The sequence below is a fragment of the Cibotium barometz genome, chromosome 28, assembly GCF_041138505.1.
Source record: "Cibotium barometz isolate CiBa-2024 chromosome 28, ASM4113850v1, whole genome shotgun sequence".
NCBI classification, from domain to species: Eukaryota; Viridiplantae; Streptophyta; class Polypodiopsida; order Cyatheales; family Cibotiaceae; genus Cibotium; species Cibotium barometz.
In genome coordinates, this window is record NC_141073.1 from 4,929,868 (window position 1) to 4,955,201 (window position 25,334).

Below are 25,334 nucleotides of genomic sequence, written 5' to 3' on the forward strand. Positions count from 1 at the left end.
TCAAGAGTGTGGGTAACAGCCAACTCCATGGTTCAATTTAGTTACATGCATCTTTTTGATATCATATCATGTGCTGTAAACTTTATGGATTTCTATGAATGTATGTATGTGGACCCCACACACGTGCAGTTGTGGCTGCACCTATTTGTGTGCACACACGCATGCGCATGCACATCATATGACTTCATTTCTGTGAGGCCATTTTTTAGCTTACAAATTTTTGTGGTATGTATCTTTATCAATCGCTCCATATTAGACTTTGCTTGTTGTACTGTATCGTCTGAGGAGGTTTTGGGTCACATCTATTTTTCGCCAAAGTTATTTTGTTTACTTTGCATAGCTATGATGAATATCATCATGATAAACTGAACGCTAAGGAATGCGAGCTTACATTTGTCGTTGGAGTTTAAGCTGAACCCTACTAGAGCTTCAAGGGATTACACATATCTCTAGCTTTTATTAGCAAATGCAAGGACCTAGAGAGGACATGGCTTGATAGGCTCTCTTGAGCCTATGCAGCAAACACACAGCTCACGATTTTTTCTTTTTGTGAATAGTTATCATTTTTGCTGAGAGAGTAGGTCTCATCTGTCAGCAGCAGATGTTGAAAAGACCTCCTTTACATGTGAGCATTCAGAACAGAGAGAGGCCGGTGGCATACAGATTTGGCATCAAGTATTGCTCTTTGTAAATTTTTGCTTGTTTCAGCTGCTCAAATCTACCATGTTTATTTTGTATAGCACTGCGACAGTTTCGATCTCAGGGTGCACAATGCGGTAGTGTGGTTATTCAACCTACCTTGAAGCACAAAACAGAGAATAGGAGAGGAAAAGAAGGCTTGATTTTCTCAACCCACTATAGTTTATTGCTGAATAGAATAAAGTTTACAACCTCAAAAAAAAATTACAAGTGAGCAAGCTTTCCTAAATTGTGAATGAGGTTGCTTATATATTAGCAAACCCTAAGGTGCCCGTCTACACCTGGATGGCCATGAGGAAAAACCCGGTGGGATAAAAGTATCCATGGCATAAGTGCATGACCTCACAGTGTAGTACTGTTAGACATCATCATCCCCTTGTTGCTGGCTTTCTTTGTGGTGTCCTATTTTAGCCTTTAGGGCTGACCATGTTAGCTAGAGGGGTTGGTCACCCCTCACATCATATTCCCACTTTTTCCTATTTTATGGAGTCATTAGGTTTTATTGCTAGTCGTGAGGAGTTGGTCGGCTGCCCCTATTTGGGCATATATATAGCTAGGCCTTCCGTCCCTCACATTCATTGCTTTGTGCCTCTTGCATGCCTTAGTGCCTCTGCATATTGGCTAGCTGCAGTCCCTCACTTACGAGGTCGTCTTCCCCTTTTGCTCGGGACTTAGTACCAGCATGTATTTCTTGTTTGGTGATATTGAGACTCGAGAGCAGGTATACACCTGCGTTTCTCTCCATCTCTCTCTCTCTCTCTCTCTCTCACTCTGCTCCCTCCTCTTTCTTGCATTTTTTTTTTGAGATCTACTGTTGGTAAGTTGCCCTCTTCGAGGCGCTTCATTGTTGCAGTTTTGTGGTCGATCTTCATCCGCATGTCCCTAGGTGTCACGACCCTGTGTTTTTCTCTGGACAAGATGCAGGTGTGCACGGGGACATGGTGGACAGTGTGAATGGCATCGGGTTGGAGTCAAAAAGGGAGCCCATGTGTGGATAACCCCATGTGTGAAAGGGGGCAAAGGAATTTTAACTTAAAAGGTTTTAAAAACCTTTAAAGTAATTTTTAATGCCATTCATGAAGAAAACGTGGCCCATAAGCTATTTTGGGGCCACGTGTGCTTTTTGGGGAAAGAGGAGGGGCTGGCAGGTAGGAGGCGCCTATCTGATGAGGAAGCGTGTGCTTTTTGGAAGAAGTGGGCTGCAAGGAAGCATGGGGATGAACAGCACGTTGGCTTTTCTCTCTCTCTCTCTCGCTAAGAGTCGACTGCAGCATGCACATGTGTTTTTCTCTTGGAAAGGGTGGGCGGCTGGACTGCAGCTACACGCAGGAGATTTAGTTCATGGGAAAGCTGGCAACTGGTTGGGCTGCACGCTGAAGCTTTTCCCTCTTTGCCACAGGCTTGTGTACTGATCGGGCAGCACTCAGTTTCTCTCTCTTTTGATTTAAGGAAGGCTGGCCGGCAGCATGGACTCCAAGGCGTGAGGAATTTTCTGAAAAGAAGGCGCATACAGGCTGGACTGATTGCAGGCGTGGGAGAGAAACATATGCACAGAACTGGCTGTTGGGCTGCGCTGAATTCCACACAGCCTGAACTTCACTGACAGCCTTGCTTTTTGGGGAAAGTACATGGGCTGGTTGCTGTGCTGCAGAGAACATAGGCGCAGACTGAACCCTTCCCTTTCTTCTTGGCTTTTGGAGGGCTTTCTGGCCTGCTGCGCAACAGTACACACAGGCGCCTTCTAGATCTCTCTCCTTTTCCTGTGTTTTTAGCAAGAGACTGGCTGGCTACACTGCTGTCCATACAGGCAGAGCTGACATCGAAACGTGGACTGTAGGAGGGAGTGCAAGGCTGGACAGCAGGTCCACCTACAAGTGTTCTCTCTCTCTCTCTCTCTCTCTCTCTCTCTCTCTCTCTCTATCACGTCGAATCAGGTGCTGCACTGCAGGCGGCTGCAGGACAAGAAGACAGGACACTACGGGGCTTTTCCTCGTGTCTTTTTCTCTTGTGGAAAGTGACATCAAGACTGTAAGTTTCTCTTTCTTTGTGAGCAAGTGGGACTGCAGGTGATGTCTTTCGGAGTCTCTCTTTTCACTGGCTCAAGACTGTTATAGAGTGGTTCTCTCTAGCCCTTTGTGAGAGGAAGGGTTTGACAGTTCAGAGGGTGGAAACAGGACAATTTATGGGCTGTTTTTGTTTGGCTGCAAATTCAGCTATGTGCTTGGGTTTATGGCTGCAAGTATAGGTCACTTGAATATGTTTCTTGGCATGGGAGTGATGCGAGCTCGCATGGCTGCGTGCACATGGAGCAGATTGTTTTCTTCCTGCTAGAAAGGAACAGTGGGACCTACAATTATGGGCATCTCTATGTTGCCAGATGTTTCATGAGGGAACAGGTAACTAGATGTATGGAGACAGGACAGAAGTTTCAAAGGGAAACAGGTCGTAGGTTTCTCGAAGAAACATGTTTTTGGGTTTCTCCAGGAGATTGGTCACAAGCAGGCAGAAAGTACAGGAGTGGACACATGTTTGGTACAGCCTTGCTACTGATAGGACAGGGGACAGGAAATCCATGACAGAGATGGATAGTACCCTTGGAAGGTAGAGAGGGTTTGTACAGGTGTGTCGTCTGTATGGTATGCTGTGCTGTGATACGAGTTCTCTTTTGAGAGACAGTTTGGGAGTCTGTGTTGTGATGCAGAAGCACTGGATGTGTCAGGGTGTGATGCTGTTCATAGTGTGAGAGGCTATGGATGGTTGTGGCAGCCTTGATCATGGGAGAAAGCTTCTGTATGCAGGCTCAATGTGAGAGAGTCTTTCGATGTGAACAATGGCTGGATTTATTTGTGGATGCCGTGTGGACAAGAAGCCAGATGCAGGTTCTTTGCAGGCTTCAGGAGTTCTACTGGGACGGCTGAATTACCAGCTTTATATTGTAATCAAAGCTCTTATAATCAATTAAAGAAATACCGCAAGGGGCGCCACTGCGATTTGGGGCCAATCGGTGTCCGTGTACTTTTTGCAGGAGCACTCTAGCTCCCCCTGTTTGTTTTCCTTTTCTAGGTCCTCAATGGTGTTGAAGTGTTTTATGTGCGAGTGTTTGTTTCACCGCCCTTTGGTTTCTGAAGGCCGGTTTTCAAGGTTCCGTTTGCCGGGACACATCGTCGACTTTCTCAAGGAGGCGAGTCCGTGGTTGCTTTGGTCGGGACAATCGCCAACTTTCCTAAGGGGGCGAGCTCGTGGTTGTCTCATGAGAGTCACATCAAAAGCTTCAACATGAGGAAAGTGAAAAGGAAGTGCAGGACATAGTACAGGATTTTGTGTCTTTGCCTATATGAGGTGAAGAGCAAAAGCTGAAGATGAAGTTCAGGAGAAAAGACACCAAGGACAAGAAGTAGTCGGCCAGGAACAAGAAGCAGTTGAAGTGTTATGGTGCAGGAGATGCGTTGAAGGCTATGGCTTTCGACAGTTTGTCACCGGTGGTATCTTCACGGAGGCTTCAGGGGTTCGGAAGACAGTTTCTTTCTATGTCTAGCAGTGGTGATCTACTATGCTTCATCGAGGACTTGTGCTTATCACTTGGGTGGAGTGCAAGCAGGTTTTGGGTGCCTGAGGATGTATCAGATGAGGCTCAGATGGAAGTGGAGGAACTCGACGAGGTTCTTATTCCCGAGCAGATACTGGCACATTAGGTACAGGGTAAAGTTTCCCGTCGCTATCCTGTGAAGTTCAAGAGCTGTTCACTGATGGATACGAAGTGGATGGAGGAGGTTCACTGATGGATGCGAAGTGGATGGAGGAGGGTGACTTAGCAGATTCACCTCAGGAGTTGCAGCTTTATCTTGATGCCTTTGAGTTGGAGTCGACTCTTGTTACGGCTCATTGAGGTTCAGCAGAGCATAGGTCTGGAGCATTGCCTGATGCTCAAGAGGGGGGTAGCACCTCCGCTCCCTTGTTACAGACAGGCTCATTTGTTATCTAGGAGTCGCTCGGTGACATCTTTGTATTCACCCGAAGGTACTGAGGCTGACAGTACATCTGCTTATGGGACTTCTATGATATTGTGTTCTAGACACATGAGATGGTAAGGTTGAGTATGGTTCACAGTCGCGCGCACCTTGAACTATAACTGCAACTATGGATAACTCTATGGAGGACGTAAGTCTTGCGAGCAGTCCTAGAGTTGGTTTGGTTCATGGAAATATGGATCGAACTCTATTTGTGCATGTATGCATTCACTTTTTGAGGTAGAGGTATTTTTGTATTCTGGTGCCATTGGATCTTGGTACCATTGAGAATACATTGGGAAATACTCTGCATTGTGTTGAGTGCTGCATGTATGTTGGTATGATACATCAAGTGCTTTATTATGTTCATGGATGCACCATTGGGTGTCACTCCTGCGGGATGACCATGAAACATATGTGGGAAAGTACTTACTGGATGTAGTGTTTGGATGCATTGAGTGCTTTCATACGCTCTTGTTTTACCTTCAGTCGTGGATCCTGCGGGATGCCCATGGGCGTAAGGCTTGCGAGCAGCCCTTAGACTGTTACTTTGGAGTAGGTAGAGCATTTTGAGGAGCATATTGTTTGCGAATGCATATATGTGTCATATGTCGAATGATGCATAGTTTTGTTTTTGGCTAACACCGTTAACGTGTTTCCATTTGGTTTTAGACTTTTGCTGTAGGTTCTGAAGGAACAAGCAAGAGGACAGTGTGGCTTATTGTGCAGGATGATTATTTTATCACCCAGATGCATTGGAAGGCCATTGTTTTTGCCATATGGGGTGTCTTTGCTCATGAGATGCTTTACTGTGCCATTGAGTGCAATCGAGGACGCTTGCCACTTTTCAAGAGGGGGGTATGTCACGACCCTGTGTTTTTCTCTGGACAAGATGCAGGTGTGCACGGGGACATGGTGGACAGTGTGAATGGCATCGGGTTGGAGTCAAAAAGGGAGCCCATGTGTGGATAACCCCATGTGTGAAAGGGGGCAAAGGAATTTTAACTTAAAAGGTTTTAAAAACCTTTAAAGTAATTTTTAATGCCATTTATGAAGAAAACGTGGCCCATAAGCTATTTTGGGGCCACGTGTGCTTTTTGGGGAAAGAGGAGGGGCTGGCAGGTAGGAGGCGCCTATCTGATGAGGAAGCGTGTGCTTTTTGGAAGAAGTGGGCTGCAAGGAAGCATGGGGATGAACAGCACGTTGGCTTTTCTCTCTCTCTCTTGCTAAGAGTCGACTGCAGCATGCACATGTGTTTTTCTCTTGGAAAGGGTGGGCGGCTGGACTGCAGCTACACGCAGGAGATTTAGTTCATGGGAAAGCTGGCAACTGGTTGGGCTGCACGCTGAAGCTTTTCCCTCTTTGCCACAGGCTTGTGTACTGATCGGGCAGCACTCAGTTTCTCTCTCTTTTGATTTAAGGAAGGCTGGCCGGCAGCATGGACTCCAAGGCGTGAGGAATTTTCTGAAAAGAAGGCGCATACAGGCTGGACTGATTGCAGGCGTGGGAGAGAAACATATGCACAGAACTGGCTGTTGGGCTGCGCTGAATTCCACACAGCCTGAACTTCACAGACAGCCTTGCTTTTTGGGGAAAGTACATGGGCTGGTTGCTGTGCTGCAGAGAACACAGGCGCAGACTGAACCCTTCCCTTTCTTCTTGGCTTTTGGAGGGCTGTCTGGCCTGCTGCGCAATAGTACACACAGGCGCCTTCTAGATCTCTCTCCTTTTCCTGTGTTTTTAGCAAGAGACTGGCTGGCTACACTGCTGTCCATACAGGCAGAGCTGACATCGAAACGTGGACTGTAGGAGGGAGTGCAAGGCTGGACAGCAGGTCCACCTACAAGTGTTCTCTCTCTCTCTCTCTCTCTCTCTCTCTATCACGTCGAATCAGGTGCTGCACTGCAGGCGGCTGCAGGACAAGAAGACAGGACACTACGGGGCTTTTCCTCGTGTCTTTTTCTCTTGTGGAAAGTGACATCAAGACTATAAGTTTCTCTTTCTTTGTGAGCAAGTGGGACTGCAGGTGATGTCTTTCGGAGTCTCTCTTTTCACTGGCTCAAGACTGTTATAGAGTGGTTCTCTCTAGCCCTTTGTGAGAGGAAGGGTTTGACAGTTCAGAGGGTGGAAACAGGACAATTTATGGGCTGTTTTTGTTTGGCTGCAATGTCATGTGCATCAGCAATGCCATGGACCTTCTCAAGACTAAATCCAGAAGGGGCAAGCAGATAAAGACTATGAACCAGTAGAAGATGGACATGGAGCAGGACTTGGAGCAAAACATGGATCAAAAGGCTGTCGGCTGCATGTAGGCTGACATCAGCATGACCAAAGGGCTGTCGGCTGCAGGACAGAGGGTGCTGGCAGCAGGCGCATCCAAGAGGACCAGTCGGCTGTATTTTTATTGATTTTATGAGTCAATAACTGGCCGACCAGCAGTCGGCCAGTTTCCCACATGCTCCAAGGCCTATATAAAGGTACCATTGCTCTTTGTTTTAGGCATTCTCTCCCTCTAGGGGATTGGATCACTAGGGGTCCCATAGGGGACAGATTTAGGGGTTAACAACCTTTTTATGAAGGCAGCCCATGGCTGCAAAGATATGTACCTTTTTGTACCATAGTATATATTGAATTTCCAGCACTTCTCTCTCTCTCTCTCTACTCTCTCTCTACCTGCGTTTTTGCATTAGATGGTGCGTTTTTGCATCAGATGGTTTTCAGGAGTGTTAAGGGCTGAAAGAAGACTCCTAGAGCTTCCGCGTGTTACATTGGTATCAGAGCATCAGGCTCAGCCAAGCTAAATACTGAATCAGTCCCAGATGATGTTGTACAGGTCCAAGGTACAGGAAAGTACACGGATTCGAAGCCCACGGCAAGAACACAGAACGGGAAGAACTCCCAGGAGGTTTGTTGGTGGTGTTCCACAGTGCCAGATGGGGATGGCAGTTCCGTGAGCCAGATGGGTTCTAAGGGAACGGTCCCAAGGGAGGTTGATCCTCCAAGGGTGATGTGAGAGTGCTGGACTCAGTTCCAGGAACGAAGACCAAGACGGTGTTCAGAGCCAGGGCAGGAATGGATTGTGGACTAGAGGAAGACCAGATGCATAGATCTTCATCAGAGACAGAGTGGTTTGGAGAACAGACCGGGATTTCAGAGAAAAAGGTTTGCCAGGGATGGATGATGACAGAGGGACTTCGGAACAGGATTGGGATGATGACAGTCATCCAAGAGCAGGTTGGATTCCCGTCATCAAGTTTAGCAGAGGGGGATGTCATGTGCATCAGCAATGCCATGGACCTTCTCAAGACTAAATCCAGAAGCGGCAAGCAGATAAAGACTATGAACCAGTAGAAGATGGACATGGAGCAGGACTTGGAGCAAAACATGGATCAAAAGGCTGTCGGCTGCATGTAGGCTGACATCAGCATGACCAAAGGGCTGTCGGCTGCAGGACAGAGGGTGCTGGCAGCAGGCGCATCCAAGAGGACCAGTCGGCTGTATTTTTATTGATTTTATGAGTCAATAACTGGCCGACCAGCAGTCGGCCAGTTTCCCACATGCTCCAAGGCCTATATAAAGGTACCATTGCTCTTTGTTTTAGGCATTCTCTCCCTCTAGGGGATTGGATCACTAGGGGTCCCATAGGGGACAGATTTAGGGGTTAACAACCTTTTTATGAAGGCAGCCCATGGCTGCAAAGATATGTACCTTTTTGTACCATAGTATATACTGAATTTCCAGCACTTCTCTCTCTCTCTCTCTCTACTCTCTCTCTACCTGCGTTTTTGCATCAGATGGTGCGTTTTTGCATCAGATGGTTTTCAGGAGTGTTTAGGGCTGAAAGAAGACTCCCAGAGCTTCCGCGTGTTACATGCAAATTCAGCTATGTGCTTGGGTTTATGGCTGCAAGTACAGGTCACTTGAATATGTTTATTGGCATGGGAGTGATGCAAGCTCGCATGGCTGCGTGCACATGGAGCAGATTGTTTTCTTCCTGCTAGAAAGGAACAGTGGGACCTACAATTATGGGCATCTCTATGTTGCCAGATGTTTCATGAGGGAACAGGTAACTAGATGTATGGAGACAGGACAGAAGTTTCAAAGGGAAACAGGCCTAAGGGTTTCATGTGGAAACAGGTCGTAGGTTTCTCGAAGAAACATGTTTTTGGGTTTCTCCAGGAGATTGGTCACAAGCAGGCAGAAAGTACAGGAGTGGACACATGTTTGGTACAACCTTGCTACTGATAGGACAGGGGACAGGAAATCCATGACAGAGATGGATAGTACCCTTGGAAGGTAGAGAGGGTTTGTACAGGTGTGTCGTCTGTATGGTATGCCGTGCTGTGATACGAGTTCTCTTTTGAGAGACAGTTTGGGAGTCTGTGTTGTGATGCAGAAGCACTGGATGTGTCAGGGTGTGATGCTGTTCATAGTGTGAGAGGCTATGGATGGTTGTGGCAGCCTTGATCATGGGAGAAAGCTTCTGTATGCAGGCTCAATGTGAGAGAGTCTTTCGATGTGAACAATGGCTGGATTTATTTGTGGATGCCGTGTGGACAAGAAGCCAGATGCAGGTTCTTTGCAGGCTTCAGGAGTTCTACTGGGACGGCTGAATTACCAGCTTTATATTGTAATCAAAGCTCTTATAATCAATTAAAGAAATACCGCAAGGGGCGCCACTGCGATTTGGGGCCAATCGGTGTCCGTGTACTTTTTGCAGGAGCACTCTAGCTCCCCCTGTTTGTTTTCCTTTTCTAGGTCCTCAATGGTGTTGAAGTGTTTTATGTGCAAGTGTTTGTTTCACCGCCCTTTGGTTTCTGAAGGCCGGTTTACACTAGGACTCCTGTAGTGCTGTTGGTCTGCAATGTACAGGGCAGCATCAATGTATTTGCTGCATTTTTTCTGCTACAGGCTCGTTTGCTGATGTTGGTTGGTTGATCTGAGGCTTGGTGGTACCTTCCAAGATCTGTGTTTTTAGATTCTGTCTTATCTACTGCGAGGGGGTTTTGTGTGGATTGTGGCTTTGGTGACAGTTTGGTACATGAGGAGGACACTAAATTTTTTAATTTCAGTCAGCGTTTTGCTCATTTTGGAGCATCTATACATGCGTTTTGTTCCTGGCCTACACAGTTCCCCAGTTTCTTCATGTTCCTTGCCTTCTGTTGGCGGTGGAGTGCTGTTTTTTGTTGGACAGCAGTGTTTTGACTGCGTTAAGCTTCCCAAAAGAGTTTTCTACACTTAGAGGGGGGCCCATCTCGAGCAACTTCACTTGAGGATCAGTTTCGGGAGCTGTTTTGTATGTGTAGAGACTTTCTTTTGCGAATGAAGTTTGCAAATTTTGGAGGAGAGTAGTTCGTTCTTGATGAGAGTAGTGATCTTTTCAGAGATCCTGAGTAGAGTTTATTTTGTCCGAGCCTATGTTCTTTGCAGTGTTTGCAGAGAAAGGAGGGTGTTTTGCCTATGAGGTGTGATCCTTTTACTACAGAGATCATTTGTTTGTTGCTGATTCTTGGGATTTGATTCTATGGAAGAGTCTTCTGCGCTCAGTGATGCTTTTGAGGACTTTGTTACCAGTATAGTTTATATTCTTGCTTCCCTTCCTCATTATGAGGAGTCTACCTCTGCCTCTTGTTGTAATGCTTTTGAGGATGCCCCTCCACCTGCCAGTACTGCATCGCAAGCCCCTTGATGATATTAGTAATATCATGATGATGTGGCGTGCAGGGTTGTTTTGGAGGATGGACTTTTGGACCCGGTGGGATACTTTGGATCTGTGGGTTGCTAGCCGTGCTTGGGGCATAGTGGTACTTTCGGAGTTTTTTGGATTTGGATCAGAATCAGGTTGGGCTTGTACCAGCTTGACGATATCATTTTTCAGAGGGGGATGTGGAGTCCTTTCATTTGGCGATGCCCACCTTAGTGGAGCGTGCTTGTGTACAGCATTGGGAACTCATGGTACGGAGTTTGAGCAAACAGACCCCATCTTTTCTACAGTGTCTTTACATCTTGCGATGTTGACCTTTCTAGAGGATGCTTCTTTTCAGCATTTGGCAACTCTTGTTACAGAGTTTGACCAAATGGACTCATAGGGTTCCAGTGAGGAGCAGCCTACTTCTCCCAGGATTGATTATCTACAGGATTTGATCTTGGTTGGTTTTGAGTTTTTTCAGACCTTGAAACACGACATTCGACTTTGGGGAGTGTTTTTACACTTGGGAGTGAAACCATTATTTGGAGCAGCACGAAGTAGCCTACATGGTTGTTTTCTTCCAGAGGAGCGGTATACCTGGCAGCTTGTTCTGTTGCTTTTGTAGCTGAGTTGTTGAGGAGATTGCTTGTGGAGCTTTCCTAGTTCCTGTTGCTGCAATCTTTCATCTTTGATCGAGGACGGCGTCTCTGGCTTCTTGGAGTTCACTTAGTATCCGGTGTTGAGAGGGGGTGTTGACATCATCATCCCCTTGCTGTTGGCTTCCTTCGTGGTATTTTTTTTTAGCCTTTAGGGCTGACCATGTTAGCTAAAGGGACTGGTCACCCCTCACATCATATTTCCACTTTTTTTTTTATTTCATGGAGTTAGTAGGTTTTTTTCCTATTCGTGAGGAGCTGGTCGGCTGTCCCTATTTGGGCATATATATAGTCGGGCCTTCCCTCCCTCACATTCATTGCTTTGTGCCTCTTGCATGCCTTAGTGCCTTTGCATATTGGCTTGCTCCAGTCCCTAACATACGAGGTCATCTTCCCCTCTTGCTTGGGACTTGTACCAGCATGTGTTCCTTGTTTGGTGATATTGAGAGGTGGTATATACGTGCATTTCTCTCTCTCTCTCTCTCTCTCTCTCTCTCTCTCTCTCTCACTCTGTATCGTGTGTTTCCACTTTCCCATCTTGCGCCGTGCATTCCTTCCGGTACTACCAAATATCTAACATAGACTAGGAGTCATGAAAAAGGATAGAGGAATTGCCTTCATAATGGAGGAGGTATGACATCTTGCTAAGCCTCGGGGAGCGGCTTGATGCTATGACTTGCATATGAGACTTATGAGGGGAAAACACTTGGAGGAATCATTCACCTTTCCTTTCATAAGGATTGTTCCAATCAGACTGAGGAGAGTTGACGGGATAGTCAAGTGTCAGGACATTGTGATATGAGGCCTTGAGTGAGTCACTCTACCTTTAGTGTGGTTTTCGTTGCTAGATTATTATATAGATAGAGGGGTATGGGTCTCACATAGGAGATACATTAGCCTCCTTATATGGGTCATCATAGAGGGGTATCCTTTATATTGCATGATGTGGCTAGAGAATTCTATTGGCCTATGAAAAAGGATGTAGCTAGATTTGTAGCCGAGTGTATGACTTGTCAAAAAATTAAAAGCTACAAAGACAAGACTCAAGGCCTATTGATGTAGCTTCTTCAACACCTGGACGTATCTCCGGCTGCTCAATGGGTTGATTTTGCTCCTCATTCTGAGGCATATGCTGTCCTATATTCTGCTGTCCAGAATTTTCAGCATGTGGATAAGTGACATGATGATGATATATATCCTTTGGGTTTCCGACACTTTGTTTATGTGTAGTAGAGAGTGGTTGACCTGAATTTTCAACAAAGATAACATCTCTACTAGTAAGCACCTTGTGAGTAGCAAGGCCATATAACCTGATCCCTTACTCTTACTACTATAGCCCAAAAAGATACACTTCATAGCTTTATCATCAAGCTTTTCATATGGTGTGATTGAGTTCAAGGCTTTTGTAGGGCACTTCTACTGCACCCAAGGTTGTTAGAGGCGTCAGAGGCGTTTGGCACGAGGCGGGTATGGTACATGCCTCGAAAGACTCGTATTTTTAAGAGACGTTAGAGGCGTGTTAGAGGCGTCTGTTTTTATATATATATATATATATGTATATATATATGTATATAGTGAAAGTTGAGAGAGAGAGAGAGAGAGACTAGAGTGTGTATGTATGAGCCTTGAGGGAGGGAGAGAGAGGGTGTGTATGAGAGAGGGAGAGAGAGTGTGTGTGTGAAAGAACGAAAGCTGTATTAAACGTCTGCAAAAGGCCAAAATGGCCTATGAGACCAAAATAGTCCATCCTCATCATCTGGATACATCATCAAGATTCAAGGGTACAAAGTAAAATGAAATGAATTGAAATGAACCGGTAGAGTATAGAGAGAGAGCTCCAAAAGTGGGTATAAAAAACATCATCATCCTAGTGTGTTTGAAGTTTGAAGTTTGAACTTTGGGTCTTGAGAAAGGCTTAAGGGAGGGAGGAAGAGAATGAGGGAGAGAGAGTGTGTGTGAGAGGGGCTGCCTTGGGCCCTTAAAGCCCCCGTCTAAAGACTCACACCAGCATTTTTTTTTTGTGGACGCCTTGATCAGGCAATCGTACGCCTCGAACGCCCCGAACTGTTAGAGGTGTGCCTCGTAACAAGTATGGCTGCACCTGAGATTGCCTCAAGTCAAAATTTGTGGCAAACCTTGACGTTTGACCATGCATTTATGTTACATGCAGAAGCTCTGAGAGTCTTCTTTCAGCCCTAAACACCATCTGGCATCTAGAACATGCTGATGCAAAAACGTAGACAGAAGGGAGAGTAGAGAGAGAGAGATAGCTGGAAATTCAGTATTTCATATGATACAAAAAGGTACATAATCCCTTGCAGCTTCTGGAAAAGGTAGACAAATCCTATCCCTAGTCCTATGTCTAGACCCAACTCAAAAGGAGTTGAATCAATGAAACAATGAGCACATAAGCCTTATATAGGCTTGAGCACACCACATGGACTGGCCGACTGCTGGTTGGCCAGCTCCTGGACAAATAAATCTCATAAATGTTGTAGCCGACAGGAATATTCCCTGTGTCCTTCCACAAGATGCTCCACAGTATATGCTCCAAAAGTTTGGTTCTGTTTTGATCTTTTCTTCTTTATCTTGTTACCTCCTTAGGGTTAGCCTCTGAGATAAGCCTGTACATCTGTGTGCACATGACATCCCCCTCTGCTAAACTTGATGACGGGATTCCAGTCTGCTTCTTGGATGACTGTCATCATCCCATTCTATTCCCGGAGTCCCTCTGTCATCCTTCCTACTTTGGCAACCTTTTCACTGAATGCCCGGCCCGGTCTCCAAATCCACTCTAACTCTGAATAAGATCTATGCATCTATTCCATCCAGTCCCTAATCCATTTTTGCCTTGTCTCTGAACACTGTCTTGGTCTTCATTCCTGAGAAATGAGTCTGGAACTCTCACTCCACCCCTTGGAGGATCATCCTCCCTTGGAACTGTTGCCTGAAAGCCTTTCCTGGCTCACAGGATGCCATCCCCTTTGGGCTTTGTGGAACACCACCAACCAACCTCCCGGGAGCTCTTCCCGATCTTGTGTTCCTTGCCTTGGGCCTCGTACCTGTGCACTTTCCTGTACCTTGGACCCGCACACCTTCATATGGGATTGAATCAGTGTTTAGCCTTGCTGAGCCTGATGCTCTGATACCAATGTTAGATGCGGAAGCTCTGAGAGTCTTCTTTCAGCCTAAACACCATCTAGAACATGCTGATGCAAAAACGTAGACAGAAGGGAGAGTAGAGAGAGAGAGATAGCTGGAAATTCAGTATTTCATATGGTACAAAAAGGTACATAATCCCTTGCAGCCATGGGCTGCCTTTTGGAAAAGGTAGACAAACCCTATCCCTAGTCCTATGTCTAGACCGAACTCAAAAGGAGTTGAATCAATGAAACAATGGGCACATAAGCCTTTTATAGGCTTGAGAACACCTCATGGACTGGCCGATTGCTGGTCGGCCAGCTCCTGGACAAATAAATCTCATAAATGCTGTAGCTGGTAGGAATATTCCCTGTGTCCTTCCACAAGATGCTCCAGAGTATATGCTCCAAAAATCTGGTTCTGTTTTGATCTTTTCTTCTTTATCTTGTTACCTCCTTAGGGTTAGCCTTTGAGATAAGCATGTACATGTGTGTGCACATGACAATTTAGCTGTTTCCTTCAAAGGTCTATTCTTGCATTCAGCCACACCATCTTGTTGAGGTGTGTATGGCACCGTACAATGATGCTTAATCCCCTTTTTATGCAAGAAGTCCTTGAATACATTTGACATGAATTCACCGCCTTTGTCTATGCGAAGAGTATGAATTTTGCAACGTGTCTCATTCTCAACCAAAGCTATATAACACTGAAAATGCATGAACCTTAGATTTTTCCTTCATGGGAAACACCCATGTGAACCTGGTGTAGTCATTGATGAATGTGACAAAATATATAGATGTCTCCCCAAAGATGGTGTCCTCATAGGACGACAAACATCACTATAAATGAGCTCTAATTTGCCATTAGCTCTCATTGAACCATCTCTTGGGAATGGCTTTCCATGCATTTTGCCAAGAATTTAACGTTCACAAACATGATTATCTCGAATCTCTATATGAGGCATGCATTCCACCATATTATGCTTTTGCAAAAGCATCAAACTTCTGAAATATACATGCCCAAACTTGGCATGCCATGCCTTCAACACTCGTACTAGTACCATGTGTACCCATTTGAACTCCGACCTTGGCTCGAGAGCGGCTACGAGTTCCCCTAGTTCCTACATCGCCACCTCATATAACATGGTGTAAATGTCTTGCTCATCAGGTGGGATCTCCGGGATGTCTTTCACTTTCTCGATGTCGATTTTGTTGACATTCACCTGTATGGGCTCTATGGAATTGCCTCTGTGCTCAAGTAGACGGAGGTTGCAAATGATAGTAAACTAATTGCTCTAATCGTGTAGTGATAAATTTGTTCCTTTTCTTTGTATGGAAAAGGGCCCATGTACTCCAATTTCTCTCACAAGGACCTGAGCTGCAGTCCTGTGAGAGCACTCTCATAGCAAGCCTCCTCTGCCAAAATTCAAATACCAAAATTCATGGGTGAGTCATGAATCATGATTCATCATTCATGACACAAGTGACAGCACATGTGACATGAGCACAAAACTTTAATGAATACTCACTAGCTGCGGGGCGCTTATACCATATTTTTCCCACCAAGATACGGGCTGCAACATCCCTGAATGCAATTCCGCAGTAGGTGACCCAAAATGTTTTCCTGTCTTGTTGCGGAAGGCAAGTCGCTGCTGCTCCAAGATAGCCAGCTCAGCCACATCTCCACCCACCCATGCTATCACATACTTGGTCCAACCATCCTCCAACTCCTCGCAGATTGCTTGGTCTTTGTGTCTCCACAAAGGATGGAGAATGTGGGCCACCGCATGGATTTGGTCTATGAAACCAATCCCAACGTTCGTTCCAAATAGCACGAAGGCTGGCCTTTCTAGTTTGTTAAACATTCAAATTTAGATTTCAGATGCTAGAAGTTTAGAGCTGAAATTTAAGAGTTAAGAGTGAAGACAATACTTACTCAATGTCAGAAATACGAGTTGCCTTATTCAGGGCCTCGCCAAGTTTGTCCATGTACTCGTGCAAGAGTCCCATGGTGCTGCCCTCCACGTCGGTGATACGCAATACACTGTAGAAAGTTTGCAAAATTGTCACCAACCCCTTTGTTGCTGTTGCCCACCACTCACCACCCATGATAGTGCTGGCAAACTTATGTGACTTTGGACACTTATTGTCAGTCTCCCAATCATAACACTCCTTGGCCACCACTAACCGTAAGAGTCCCTTTTAGACTCTTACTACTCTGTCAAGCACTATGAACATGTATGTAAACCTAGTGGTCGGAGGTTTACACAACTTCAACTCACCCTGTGCCCTATAAATAGAAGTATCTTGGGTCTTTTTGTGACAAATTTGACAATGAAGCGAGCTGTATTCAATATGTTCTGCACCCAACCAAGCTTGCCCATATCCTCCATCATAAGATCGAGACTATGACTGGCACATGGTGTCTAAACAATGCGTGGTAACTCGTCCTCAAGCATGCGGCCCATACTAACACAGTTGAACCATTGTCAGTCACCACCTGCACAATGTTTTCCGGCCTTCCAACACAGCCTTTCACAAATGGCACCAGATAAACTCTCTTGCACCAATGTACCTGCGTGGGTTGCGTAAATGGCACGCAAGAACATTGTGCCCTTGCAAGAGGACACCAAGATGTACACACTCCTCTTGCGTACATCATCACAAAGCAATGAACAACCATACTTCTCCCATGTCTTCCTCAATGGCTGAATTTCATGATGCACCTCTGCACGCTCTCTACGGAGCTCTTTTGTGCGCAAAGTCTTATAGTTGGGCCCCTCCCGCTTGTATCCAATTCGGCTGATTGCACGCATGGCACATTTCCAACGATGAGTGTGTAGTATGTTGAAAGACAAGGCACACTGTATGAAAAGCTTAGTCAGCTCTTGAGTTGGCTCTTTCACAGCCTGTTTTTGAATACCAACTTTGATAGTGCCTCTCTTGAGAGACCCCACAATCGGCAATTTAGAACGAGCCGCTACTGGCATAGAGCTTGAACCTCCATGTACACCACTTGCATATGAGTCTTGGCTCTCGACCACGTGTGTTTTTCCCTTCTTTGTCACCGCCTCAGAATTCTCTTCTTTCTCGACACCTGTACCTGTGTTAGAGTCAATAACCCCTTCTTGCATTTTCTTCCAAGCTTGTAGACCGTCATGCACAGCCTTTGGCACCTTGGGACAAGCAGAAATCCCTTCCCCCTTCAAGCTAGACAAATGGGCTTTGATGCGGATTACACTCCTATCAGTCACTTACAAACAAAAATTGCATCTCCATTTTTCAGCCCCGGACCCACCATATATTCCAAGAGAAGTGACGTGTGCCCACACATTATCACGAGTTCGACCCATCTCTGGCAAAGAAACAGAAAAAAAGCTCCTTGTTGAAAACCCCCAATCTCAGGATGCTTCATAAAACTGCCCCAAAAACATTCTTGCTTAGCATAATATGTGGTGGGAATGCCCTGCGCGGTAGAAATCCCCCTCCCGAAGGGTGCGTGTGTGCAGGAAACGTGTATGTGGAAACGTGTGCGCGCGTTTAGGATTCGTGACCAACAAAAGCATAAAAAGGGCCCAAATTTTCAGCTGTATGTTTTCTAAACGTTCAAAATCCCCAAAAACTTAAAAAAAAAAAACAGATTAAAAACTCGTTTCAAAAAAACCGAAACGTCGTTCTTTCAATGAAGTCAGAAACGTGTTTCATTGCTACTATGGTGTGAAAGGACACCTAGACTAATTTTATTATTATGCCATGTACTTGTGGTTGTGTACACACAACCTTATCATTCTAATACATTCAACTGGAATATCTGAAGATGGGACACATGCAAGAGTAAATCTTCTTGGGGAGCTCTAGTGTTTCAGCACAAAGATGATACTTGGTGGATGTGTGTAAATTATAAAAAGTTAAATAAAGTCATGATTAAGAATGCAGATGATTTGATAGATAGGTTGCAAGGTGTTGCATATTTTACGAAGATTGACCTTCGTACTGGTTATTACTAGATACGTATATCCGATGCTGGAGGCAAATCAAACTCAACGTGGTAGTATCCACGCCCCAAAGGATGAATATCAGTAATCTTGCTAGGCTCGCTGATGAGGCTAGCCTACAAAAGATCCCTCAGCTGTCCACGCGCTGGGCGGCTACCCACAATCTTGCAAACTAGGGTGGAGGTCTCCAAGGAGGCGATTGTTGAAGCAAGGAGCTGAAGGTCCGCTTCAGAAAAAGAAAGGCAAGGGACGGCGGCCTCGGTTGGGGACAACAGAGCGGCTGCCATGGAGTCTCGGAGGTGAGAAGACCAGAAGACGCCGACATTGGCTGAAGAAAAATCTGCCCAAAAGCTGAAAACACCTGACGAAGGGGGCTGAAGAGAATGAGATGAAGGGGATCAGGATGATGGGAGCAGGTGGGTGAATGGCAGACTACAAAGGGGGAAGAAACAAGGCGGGTGGAAAGGAGGACGGCTGGGAAGCAAGGAGGCGGAAAGAAGTGCAAAGGGGACAAGGGGGCACAAAGGAAGAAGACGGAGTGGAGTGTGAAGGCAGGGGGTGCACACGGAAAGGGAGGTGGAGGGCGAGGAGGGATGCAGCAGGGGGGTTGCGCACAGGAAGAGGGAGGTGGCAGTCACAGCGCGAGGGAGAAAGGAGGCAGAGGGGGGCGATGGCGTGGGAAGGCAGGTGGGCAGATGGGGGGAGCTCCAGCTCGCATCTTTGCTGCCATCATTAGCTTCATGTCCTTATCAATCCCAGTAAGAGGTTATCAATCCCAGTAAGAGGTAACTTTGCATATTCGTACAGGATGCTTACCACATGTACTGAACAGACTTTACCTACACAGTATGCAACCACCTTGTTTCCACTTAATTGGGAAGTTTATTTCTATGGTTTGCAGCCCATAAGACGTAAATGGAATTCCCTTTAATTTACAAAAAACAAGGGCTTGGATGCCTCTGTGGGATTTCGTAAACAATGAATGTCTCTGTGAGGTATCTGTATGGGCATGTGGGCATCGTATGGATGTCCATACGTTTGTACCACCTGTATGGACAATTTGAATGTCCCTGTGCAACTTGTGTCCAGCTAGGGGGCCCCATGAAAAGCATGAAAAAGCCTGTTTTTCTGAAAAGAAAACAATTTTTTTGGGGGGAAAGAACAGTCCAGCTATTCCTTGCATCACAATCCCCCTAAATCTGTCCACACACAGGTTCAGTTCCTGCAGAAGCTCCTGGAGGTGATCGTAGCACATGACATGGAAAGGACATGGTATCAACTGTGCCTTGAGAGCACTCAGCCGAATAGACCCAGCTCGGATACCAATGTAAGGATCACATACCTCGAATCATCCTAGGGTCATGATAACCAATATCAACCAAAGGACACCATAGTTTTTGGCCATAGGCTCATCTCTAGACCATAGATCCCCTCTCAGAACCACTCTCTGAGCCTGGCTATGGTGATAGGCTATGGCATCCCATACTGCCAAGAAATATATGGGTATCCTGCTGTGAGCTACTCCTGGCCCTGAGCCTTGAGGTCCCGCACTCCTGGCTGACTTCTTTGTCTGTGGTTTCCTTTATAAATAATGATAACTGAGTCCTAGGTATTTTCATAGACGCTACCACATTAAGCACCACACTAGGGACAAACCCCACTCAACCAAATGAGATGGAGTGGGCCGAGGAGGTAGGCGTGTGTGCTGTGTCCAGCATTGAATCATGATTTTAAAAAAAAATTTCTTCTGCTTTACTGAAGAAGAACAATTTTCATTTCTAAATAGTAATGTAGTGCTTGCTGTTTTTAGAAGGTTTTTGTCTCACTTTGCACCATTTGAGTGTTTGCAGGCACGATAACTGAAATGGTGCTGGAGAATGATGATAAAGATGATGATTGTGAGGAAGAGCTTGACGCTATTGCAAAGAAAAAAAACCAAAGGTAACCAAGCTGTGGCTTATGACCTTAAAAGCAGACTTTTTGTGTTAAAAAAAAAATCAAAGGTAACAAAGCTGTGGCTTATGACTTCAAAAGCAGAGGTTTTGTGTAGAGAAGTGAATGCAAATCTGCTATAGATCTTGTTTCCCTAGATTGCTCTATCATGTTTGCCATGCTGGTATGTCAGTTTAGCCTAACATTGGTTAACACCATGTATCACTGTGGACTTCCACTGGTTGACCTCGGGAAATGATGTCACAGTTGAGGAAATTGTGATCGAGGAGATGAATGACATCAGTTGCACTAGGTTGACAGCATTGCCTACTTTAGTTGTGCATTCAGTAAATTTTCCTGACACGGTATAGGGCTTGCTATATATTCTGCACTGACGGCGGTCCTTGCAATGTGTGTGTGTGGGGGGGGGGGAAGTCCAGAGGGGAAAAATGCTGGGGATATGGTGCCCAAGCATGCAATCATCGAAGTGAGGTAGCTTGTCCACCAATAGGATTAAAAGGCTTCCTTTAGAGCCAGTCCTCCCTTCACGTACCTCTCACTTGAACTCAGTAATGCTGAACGGTTCATCCTTCTCAAGCTTTATATGTCCTGTTTTACAACGCTTGTCAGTCCCTGCTTTACCCCTAGCCTAGCTATGAACATCAATCCTTAGGATCATCCTTTTGTCTCTACTGTCTTATAATGCCTGGGCAGCAGAGAAATTGCAGGAGTCTGTTTACACCAGCAAATCATGATCTGGGCACATAACCTGTTGATTTGTTTGCATGTAGCTCATTTGAGCCTGCTTGTAGCCTTGTGAAGTTTATAGAGCTTCTATCAAGCCATATGGCATAGATCTTTTGCTGAGCTGGTTTCCCATCGCATGTTAGTGCTTGAAGCTCATCGCGAGTTCAAGTCTCATCTGTTGCGGCCAGGAAATGACATGTAGCAAGGGGGTGGCGCTCATGTGTGTGTGGGTTGCAAACACTAAAAAAAAAGGGATATTTTGCTTAGCTCATCTTCTTTCTAATGATTATACCTGTGTCAGTCCATCTGCCACATATTTTTTTCCTTATTCTCTTTATACAACCCCGCAGAAGAGGCTGGACAGAATCGTGCTTCTGTTGAGCCTGCCCCAATGATCAAGGTATTTCCTGAAACGGGGTGTGATTAGCCGCTTAGATGCTGTGAGAACCTTGCTTTTTGAGAGATTATGTTGCGTTTTTTTTTCCTCTACCGTGAGAGGCTAGCCTGTTGTGGTGAAGGCTGTGTATGGAGGGTTTAGTGCATGCAGCTGTGAGATGATGCTTGTTGTGGGGTTTGTGTGTAGTGCAGCAGCCTTGCTCTGTGATGGCAGGCCATGAGATGCTGGGTGGTTGGATTGCAATGAGGAGGCCCATGAGAGATGCTCCCCTTTATAATTGAGCTAGTACATGATGAGGCTAGGCCCATGCGTAAGGATGACCTTTGAGATGTATTGACATATGATGAGGCTAGGCTTGTGTTTAAGGATAACTTTTGTAAAGGCATCCAAGGCTACAAGCAACTCCAGGGTCGTTTTATAACAGAGTAAATGTTTATGTGCCTTTAAGTTAGGGACACCTTGGGATAGTCTATGTAAAGGGTTGTGGGCTTATTTGCAGGGTCCACTTGGGGAAGAATCCCTAGTGTACTCATGCCATTCCCCTCCCTTTCCTAATGACTGTCGTGTGAGTCCCTTCACCTTCATGGCTTTACACCTGCATCAACTCCGCAATCAAGCCTTAGGCCCCATCTCTTTGCTTCTAGCCTTCATAATGTGGTGCTGACTGAAACCCGTCTGGTGTGTTTAAGGAATTAGTTTAAGTATTTAAACATGAACTAAGATGAGATGACAAATTGATAAACCTTTCCATCACTCACATGACAACAAAAGAATAAGCATAATAAGATAAAGGACACCACACTGGGCTGCAGCAGTGACGGAAGGGCAGGGGCGGCGCTGAAAGAGCTGCGCGCAGGTCAATGAGGGTGCCACCTAGCGCGAGCGAGGGGCTGAAGGAGGGCGCGACGTGCAGAGGGCTAGGCGAGAGAGGGGGGAGGGGGGGGGGTGGAGGCAAGGAAGGGGCTAGGCAAAGGAGGAATGCAGGTGCGCAGCGGGGGAAGCAGGAGCTCCAGCTTGGGAGAATTTTGAATTAATTTTCAGCATACTGCGGTCACACAATTGGATTCTATTGATCAGAATGCAGACCTCCCCGATGACTCCCTTGTCTCGGACGGTTGGTTAAGTACATGTGTAGATTCCTGTAGGACCAGTGGTGAAACAGGGTGTGGAGCATTGGATGGTCAATCTCTAAAGAGAGACACCCTATACCTTGGCATGGAAATCTCATCTACTCCATGGGGAGAATGAGGGTTTGTGACAGAGGAAGAGCACTTTGGGGCCTCATCCCCTCAGCACTCTTCCTGGACACTTATTGGTTTTATGTTATGTTGGAATTCTGATCGGGAAACCTTCATGCTTGTACTTAAATACTCATGGGTAATGTATGATTTACCAATGGGGGGGTTGCGGCCCATTCCGTCCCGCCCATTAGCCCAACTGACCCTTGCCAGTCCCGCCTTCTCCTTTGCTGGTTATCCGGCCCTGCTTCCCCCCCGCACCCTCTGTGTTGTTATGTTTTTTTGTGTGTGCCTCCTCGCCTCTCTGCTGTGCTCTCTGATCTTGTCTAGTCCTATCTCTTCCGTCGCCCATCATTCTCCGAGCAGGTTTCATCGGCAAGGTAAGGTGCTTGTGGTCTTCACCTTCCACGAGGACTCCATGGCAGCCGCTCCGTCATCCCCGTCAAATAGATCTCTGCAAGAAGTGATGTGCTTAGAAGCACCACTGTCAAAGTACCAATCTCTAGCTGAGATAGACATACAAGAAGCAGGCAAACTGCATGTAACCACTAATGCATATCCCTCATGAGCAAAGTTAGCTTCTTCTTTAGTGTCCACAGCAGCGGCCAAACCTTGCTGCTTCTTTTTCTTTTCACTCTCAATGCGCTTCCTACATTCCTCAATAAGATGGCCAGGTTTTCTGCAATAGTTGCATCTCTTCTTTTTCTTGTTGTCACCCTCTTTAAATGAGGTAGAATCTGAATGGGCATGTGGTTTGCCCTTAGGTTTACCACTAGATGCAGCCCCAGATTTACCTTTGTTTCGATCAAAGGCACCAAATGCCTGATCGGCAGAAAGCATAGTGGTCCTATTAGAACGAGACTGCTCCTCCTGCAATAAGAGAGTCACCAACTAATCAAAGGTATACAAATTTGGATTACCCTTCATGAGTAGACGAAGAGTAGTAGCAAAACCCTGATAGGATTCTGGCAAACCCTGAAGCACTGTAGATACAAGTGAACCATCTGGAATGACCTCATCAATGTTGATGAGCTGCTCTTGCAAATCCTTGATGCGGGTAAGGAACTTGTCCATTGAATCACCCTCATCCATATGCTCAGACTCAATCTTCTTGCGAAGATAGGCAACACGAGCCTCATTGCGAACCTGATACAAAGAAGCAAGTACATCCCATGCACCCTTAGAAGAAGTGCATGAACGAATGTGCGGTATAACCTGCCTTTTGCATGAAAGGGCAATCAAAGCATGTGCCTGAGCATCCTTGGCATCCCATTTGAGCTGTTCTGGAGTGGGTGGCAAAGGTGCAGAAGATGTAGCACCACCTGAAGATACATCATAAACCCACAAATTCTTTGCAACAAGTACATGTTTCATCATGTATGCGCACATAGGATAGTTGGTGCCATCCAACTTATCCCTAACGGAAAGCATTCAAAATAAATCACCAGTGTTCCTAGACATGGCGGTCACAAGTGTGTACAAACAAGTAATGCTGCAACACCCAAAAATTTGGGGAAAATGGCCCAATGTCAACTGAATCTGCCTGTAACACCCAAAATGCTTGCAAATGTCTATAAAGGACCTACAAATGGTGTCAATTTTTGCAAAATCCCCAAATTTCTAGTGCAATTACGAATCGAATCAGGCAAAATCAGTGCCAATGTATGTCAATTTTGCAATTTTGAGCTCAATTATGAAAAGCCCCAAAATTAATGCAGCCAATTTGCTGATATTTTTAGCAATTTCTGAAATTTTTAAAAGAAATTAAAAAAGATAGCAAATTGGTTATTGGTTACTATTGGCACATATTTCGAGGAGAAGGGCGGCGTACAGCACAGGAAGTATAGGTCAGGGTGTCGCCAGATTTGGGACGTCGTATGATGCAGGGCGACAGGCGGCGTACGTGCAGGTACGGTCGGCGCAGAGTAGATCTGAAGACGTACGATGCAAAGGTGACGCGTACGGTCACAGATCTGATGGCGGCGACCTGTGGTGACAGCGTTTCCGGCGGCGAATAGCGACTTGAAGGTGGCGATTCTGATGGCGAATGGCGACCTGAAGGCGGATCTGAGGGCTACTGCAAGGGCGGTGGCAGGGCGGCGACAGGGAAGCTGAGGGCAAAACCCTAATCCTAGGCAGCGGCAGGGCGTCGACAGGGAAGCTGAGGGCGAAACCCTAACCCTAAACAGGGCGAAGTAGGTGGGAACCCTAACCCTAATGCAGCAAAACCCTAATGCAGGATGTGTGCAATAGGCTGAAGCTCAAGCTCTGATACCAATGTTGGGTATGGGGGGTCGTACACTGATTAGAAATACCATGTAACTGCATGTAAGCTGTGAACTCATTTGACAAATAAGGCAGGCACTTCCCAGGCAGATTTTTGGTGCACAAGTGGAGGTTTTAACATGCTAGAGGACCCAGAGGACAGGATGGGAGGAGGCGTAGATACTTTCACAGGGAGTGAGTACATGGCCTGTGGTGGTTTGGTTGGTATTCCCGTAGGCATAAAGTCGTTCGCTAGTTGTCCTTCTAGAGGACACACGCAGACTAGCATCCCTGACTAGGTCCAGAGATCGCTAGAAGAGTCAAGGAAATTTGGGAGTCCCTCACTTTTAGACCGGGAGCAATGTTGGACTTTGGACTACAAGAGATCAACACCCTTCACCAGCTTAAGACATGCTCATCATGTTTAGAGATCAAGAGAGGAGTCTCCGCAGGGGCCTAGCCTCCCTCTTGCAGTGTAGGAGTCATACCTTCTGGTCCCACTCTTTTGTCCCGTCTGGGACACAAGGTGGAGTATGCATTTCGGTCAGTGAGCAGCTTTTGCCGGGAGT

The 25,334-nt window shown here is 46.1% G+C and overlaps 1 protein-coding gene across 3 annotated transcripts in view; it reads left to right on the forward strand.

Annotated features, from left to right (window-relative positions):
* Positions 1-25,334, forward strand: part of LOC147622407 (uncharacterized) — a 70,116-nt gene that overhangs the window by 774 nt on the left and 44,008 nt on the right. For all 3 annotated transcript variants that reach the window (XR_015269439.1, XM_086821963.1, XM_086821964.1), the window contains exon 2: positions 20,037-20,127. Coding sequence is in view for 2 of the 3 variants with exons in the window: in XM_086821963.1 (XP_086678089.1) it covers positions 20,037-20,127 (91 nt within the window). In the remaining variant the exon portion in view is untranslated. The remainder of the gene's footprint in view (positions 1-20,036; positions 20,128-25,334) is intronic.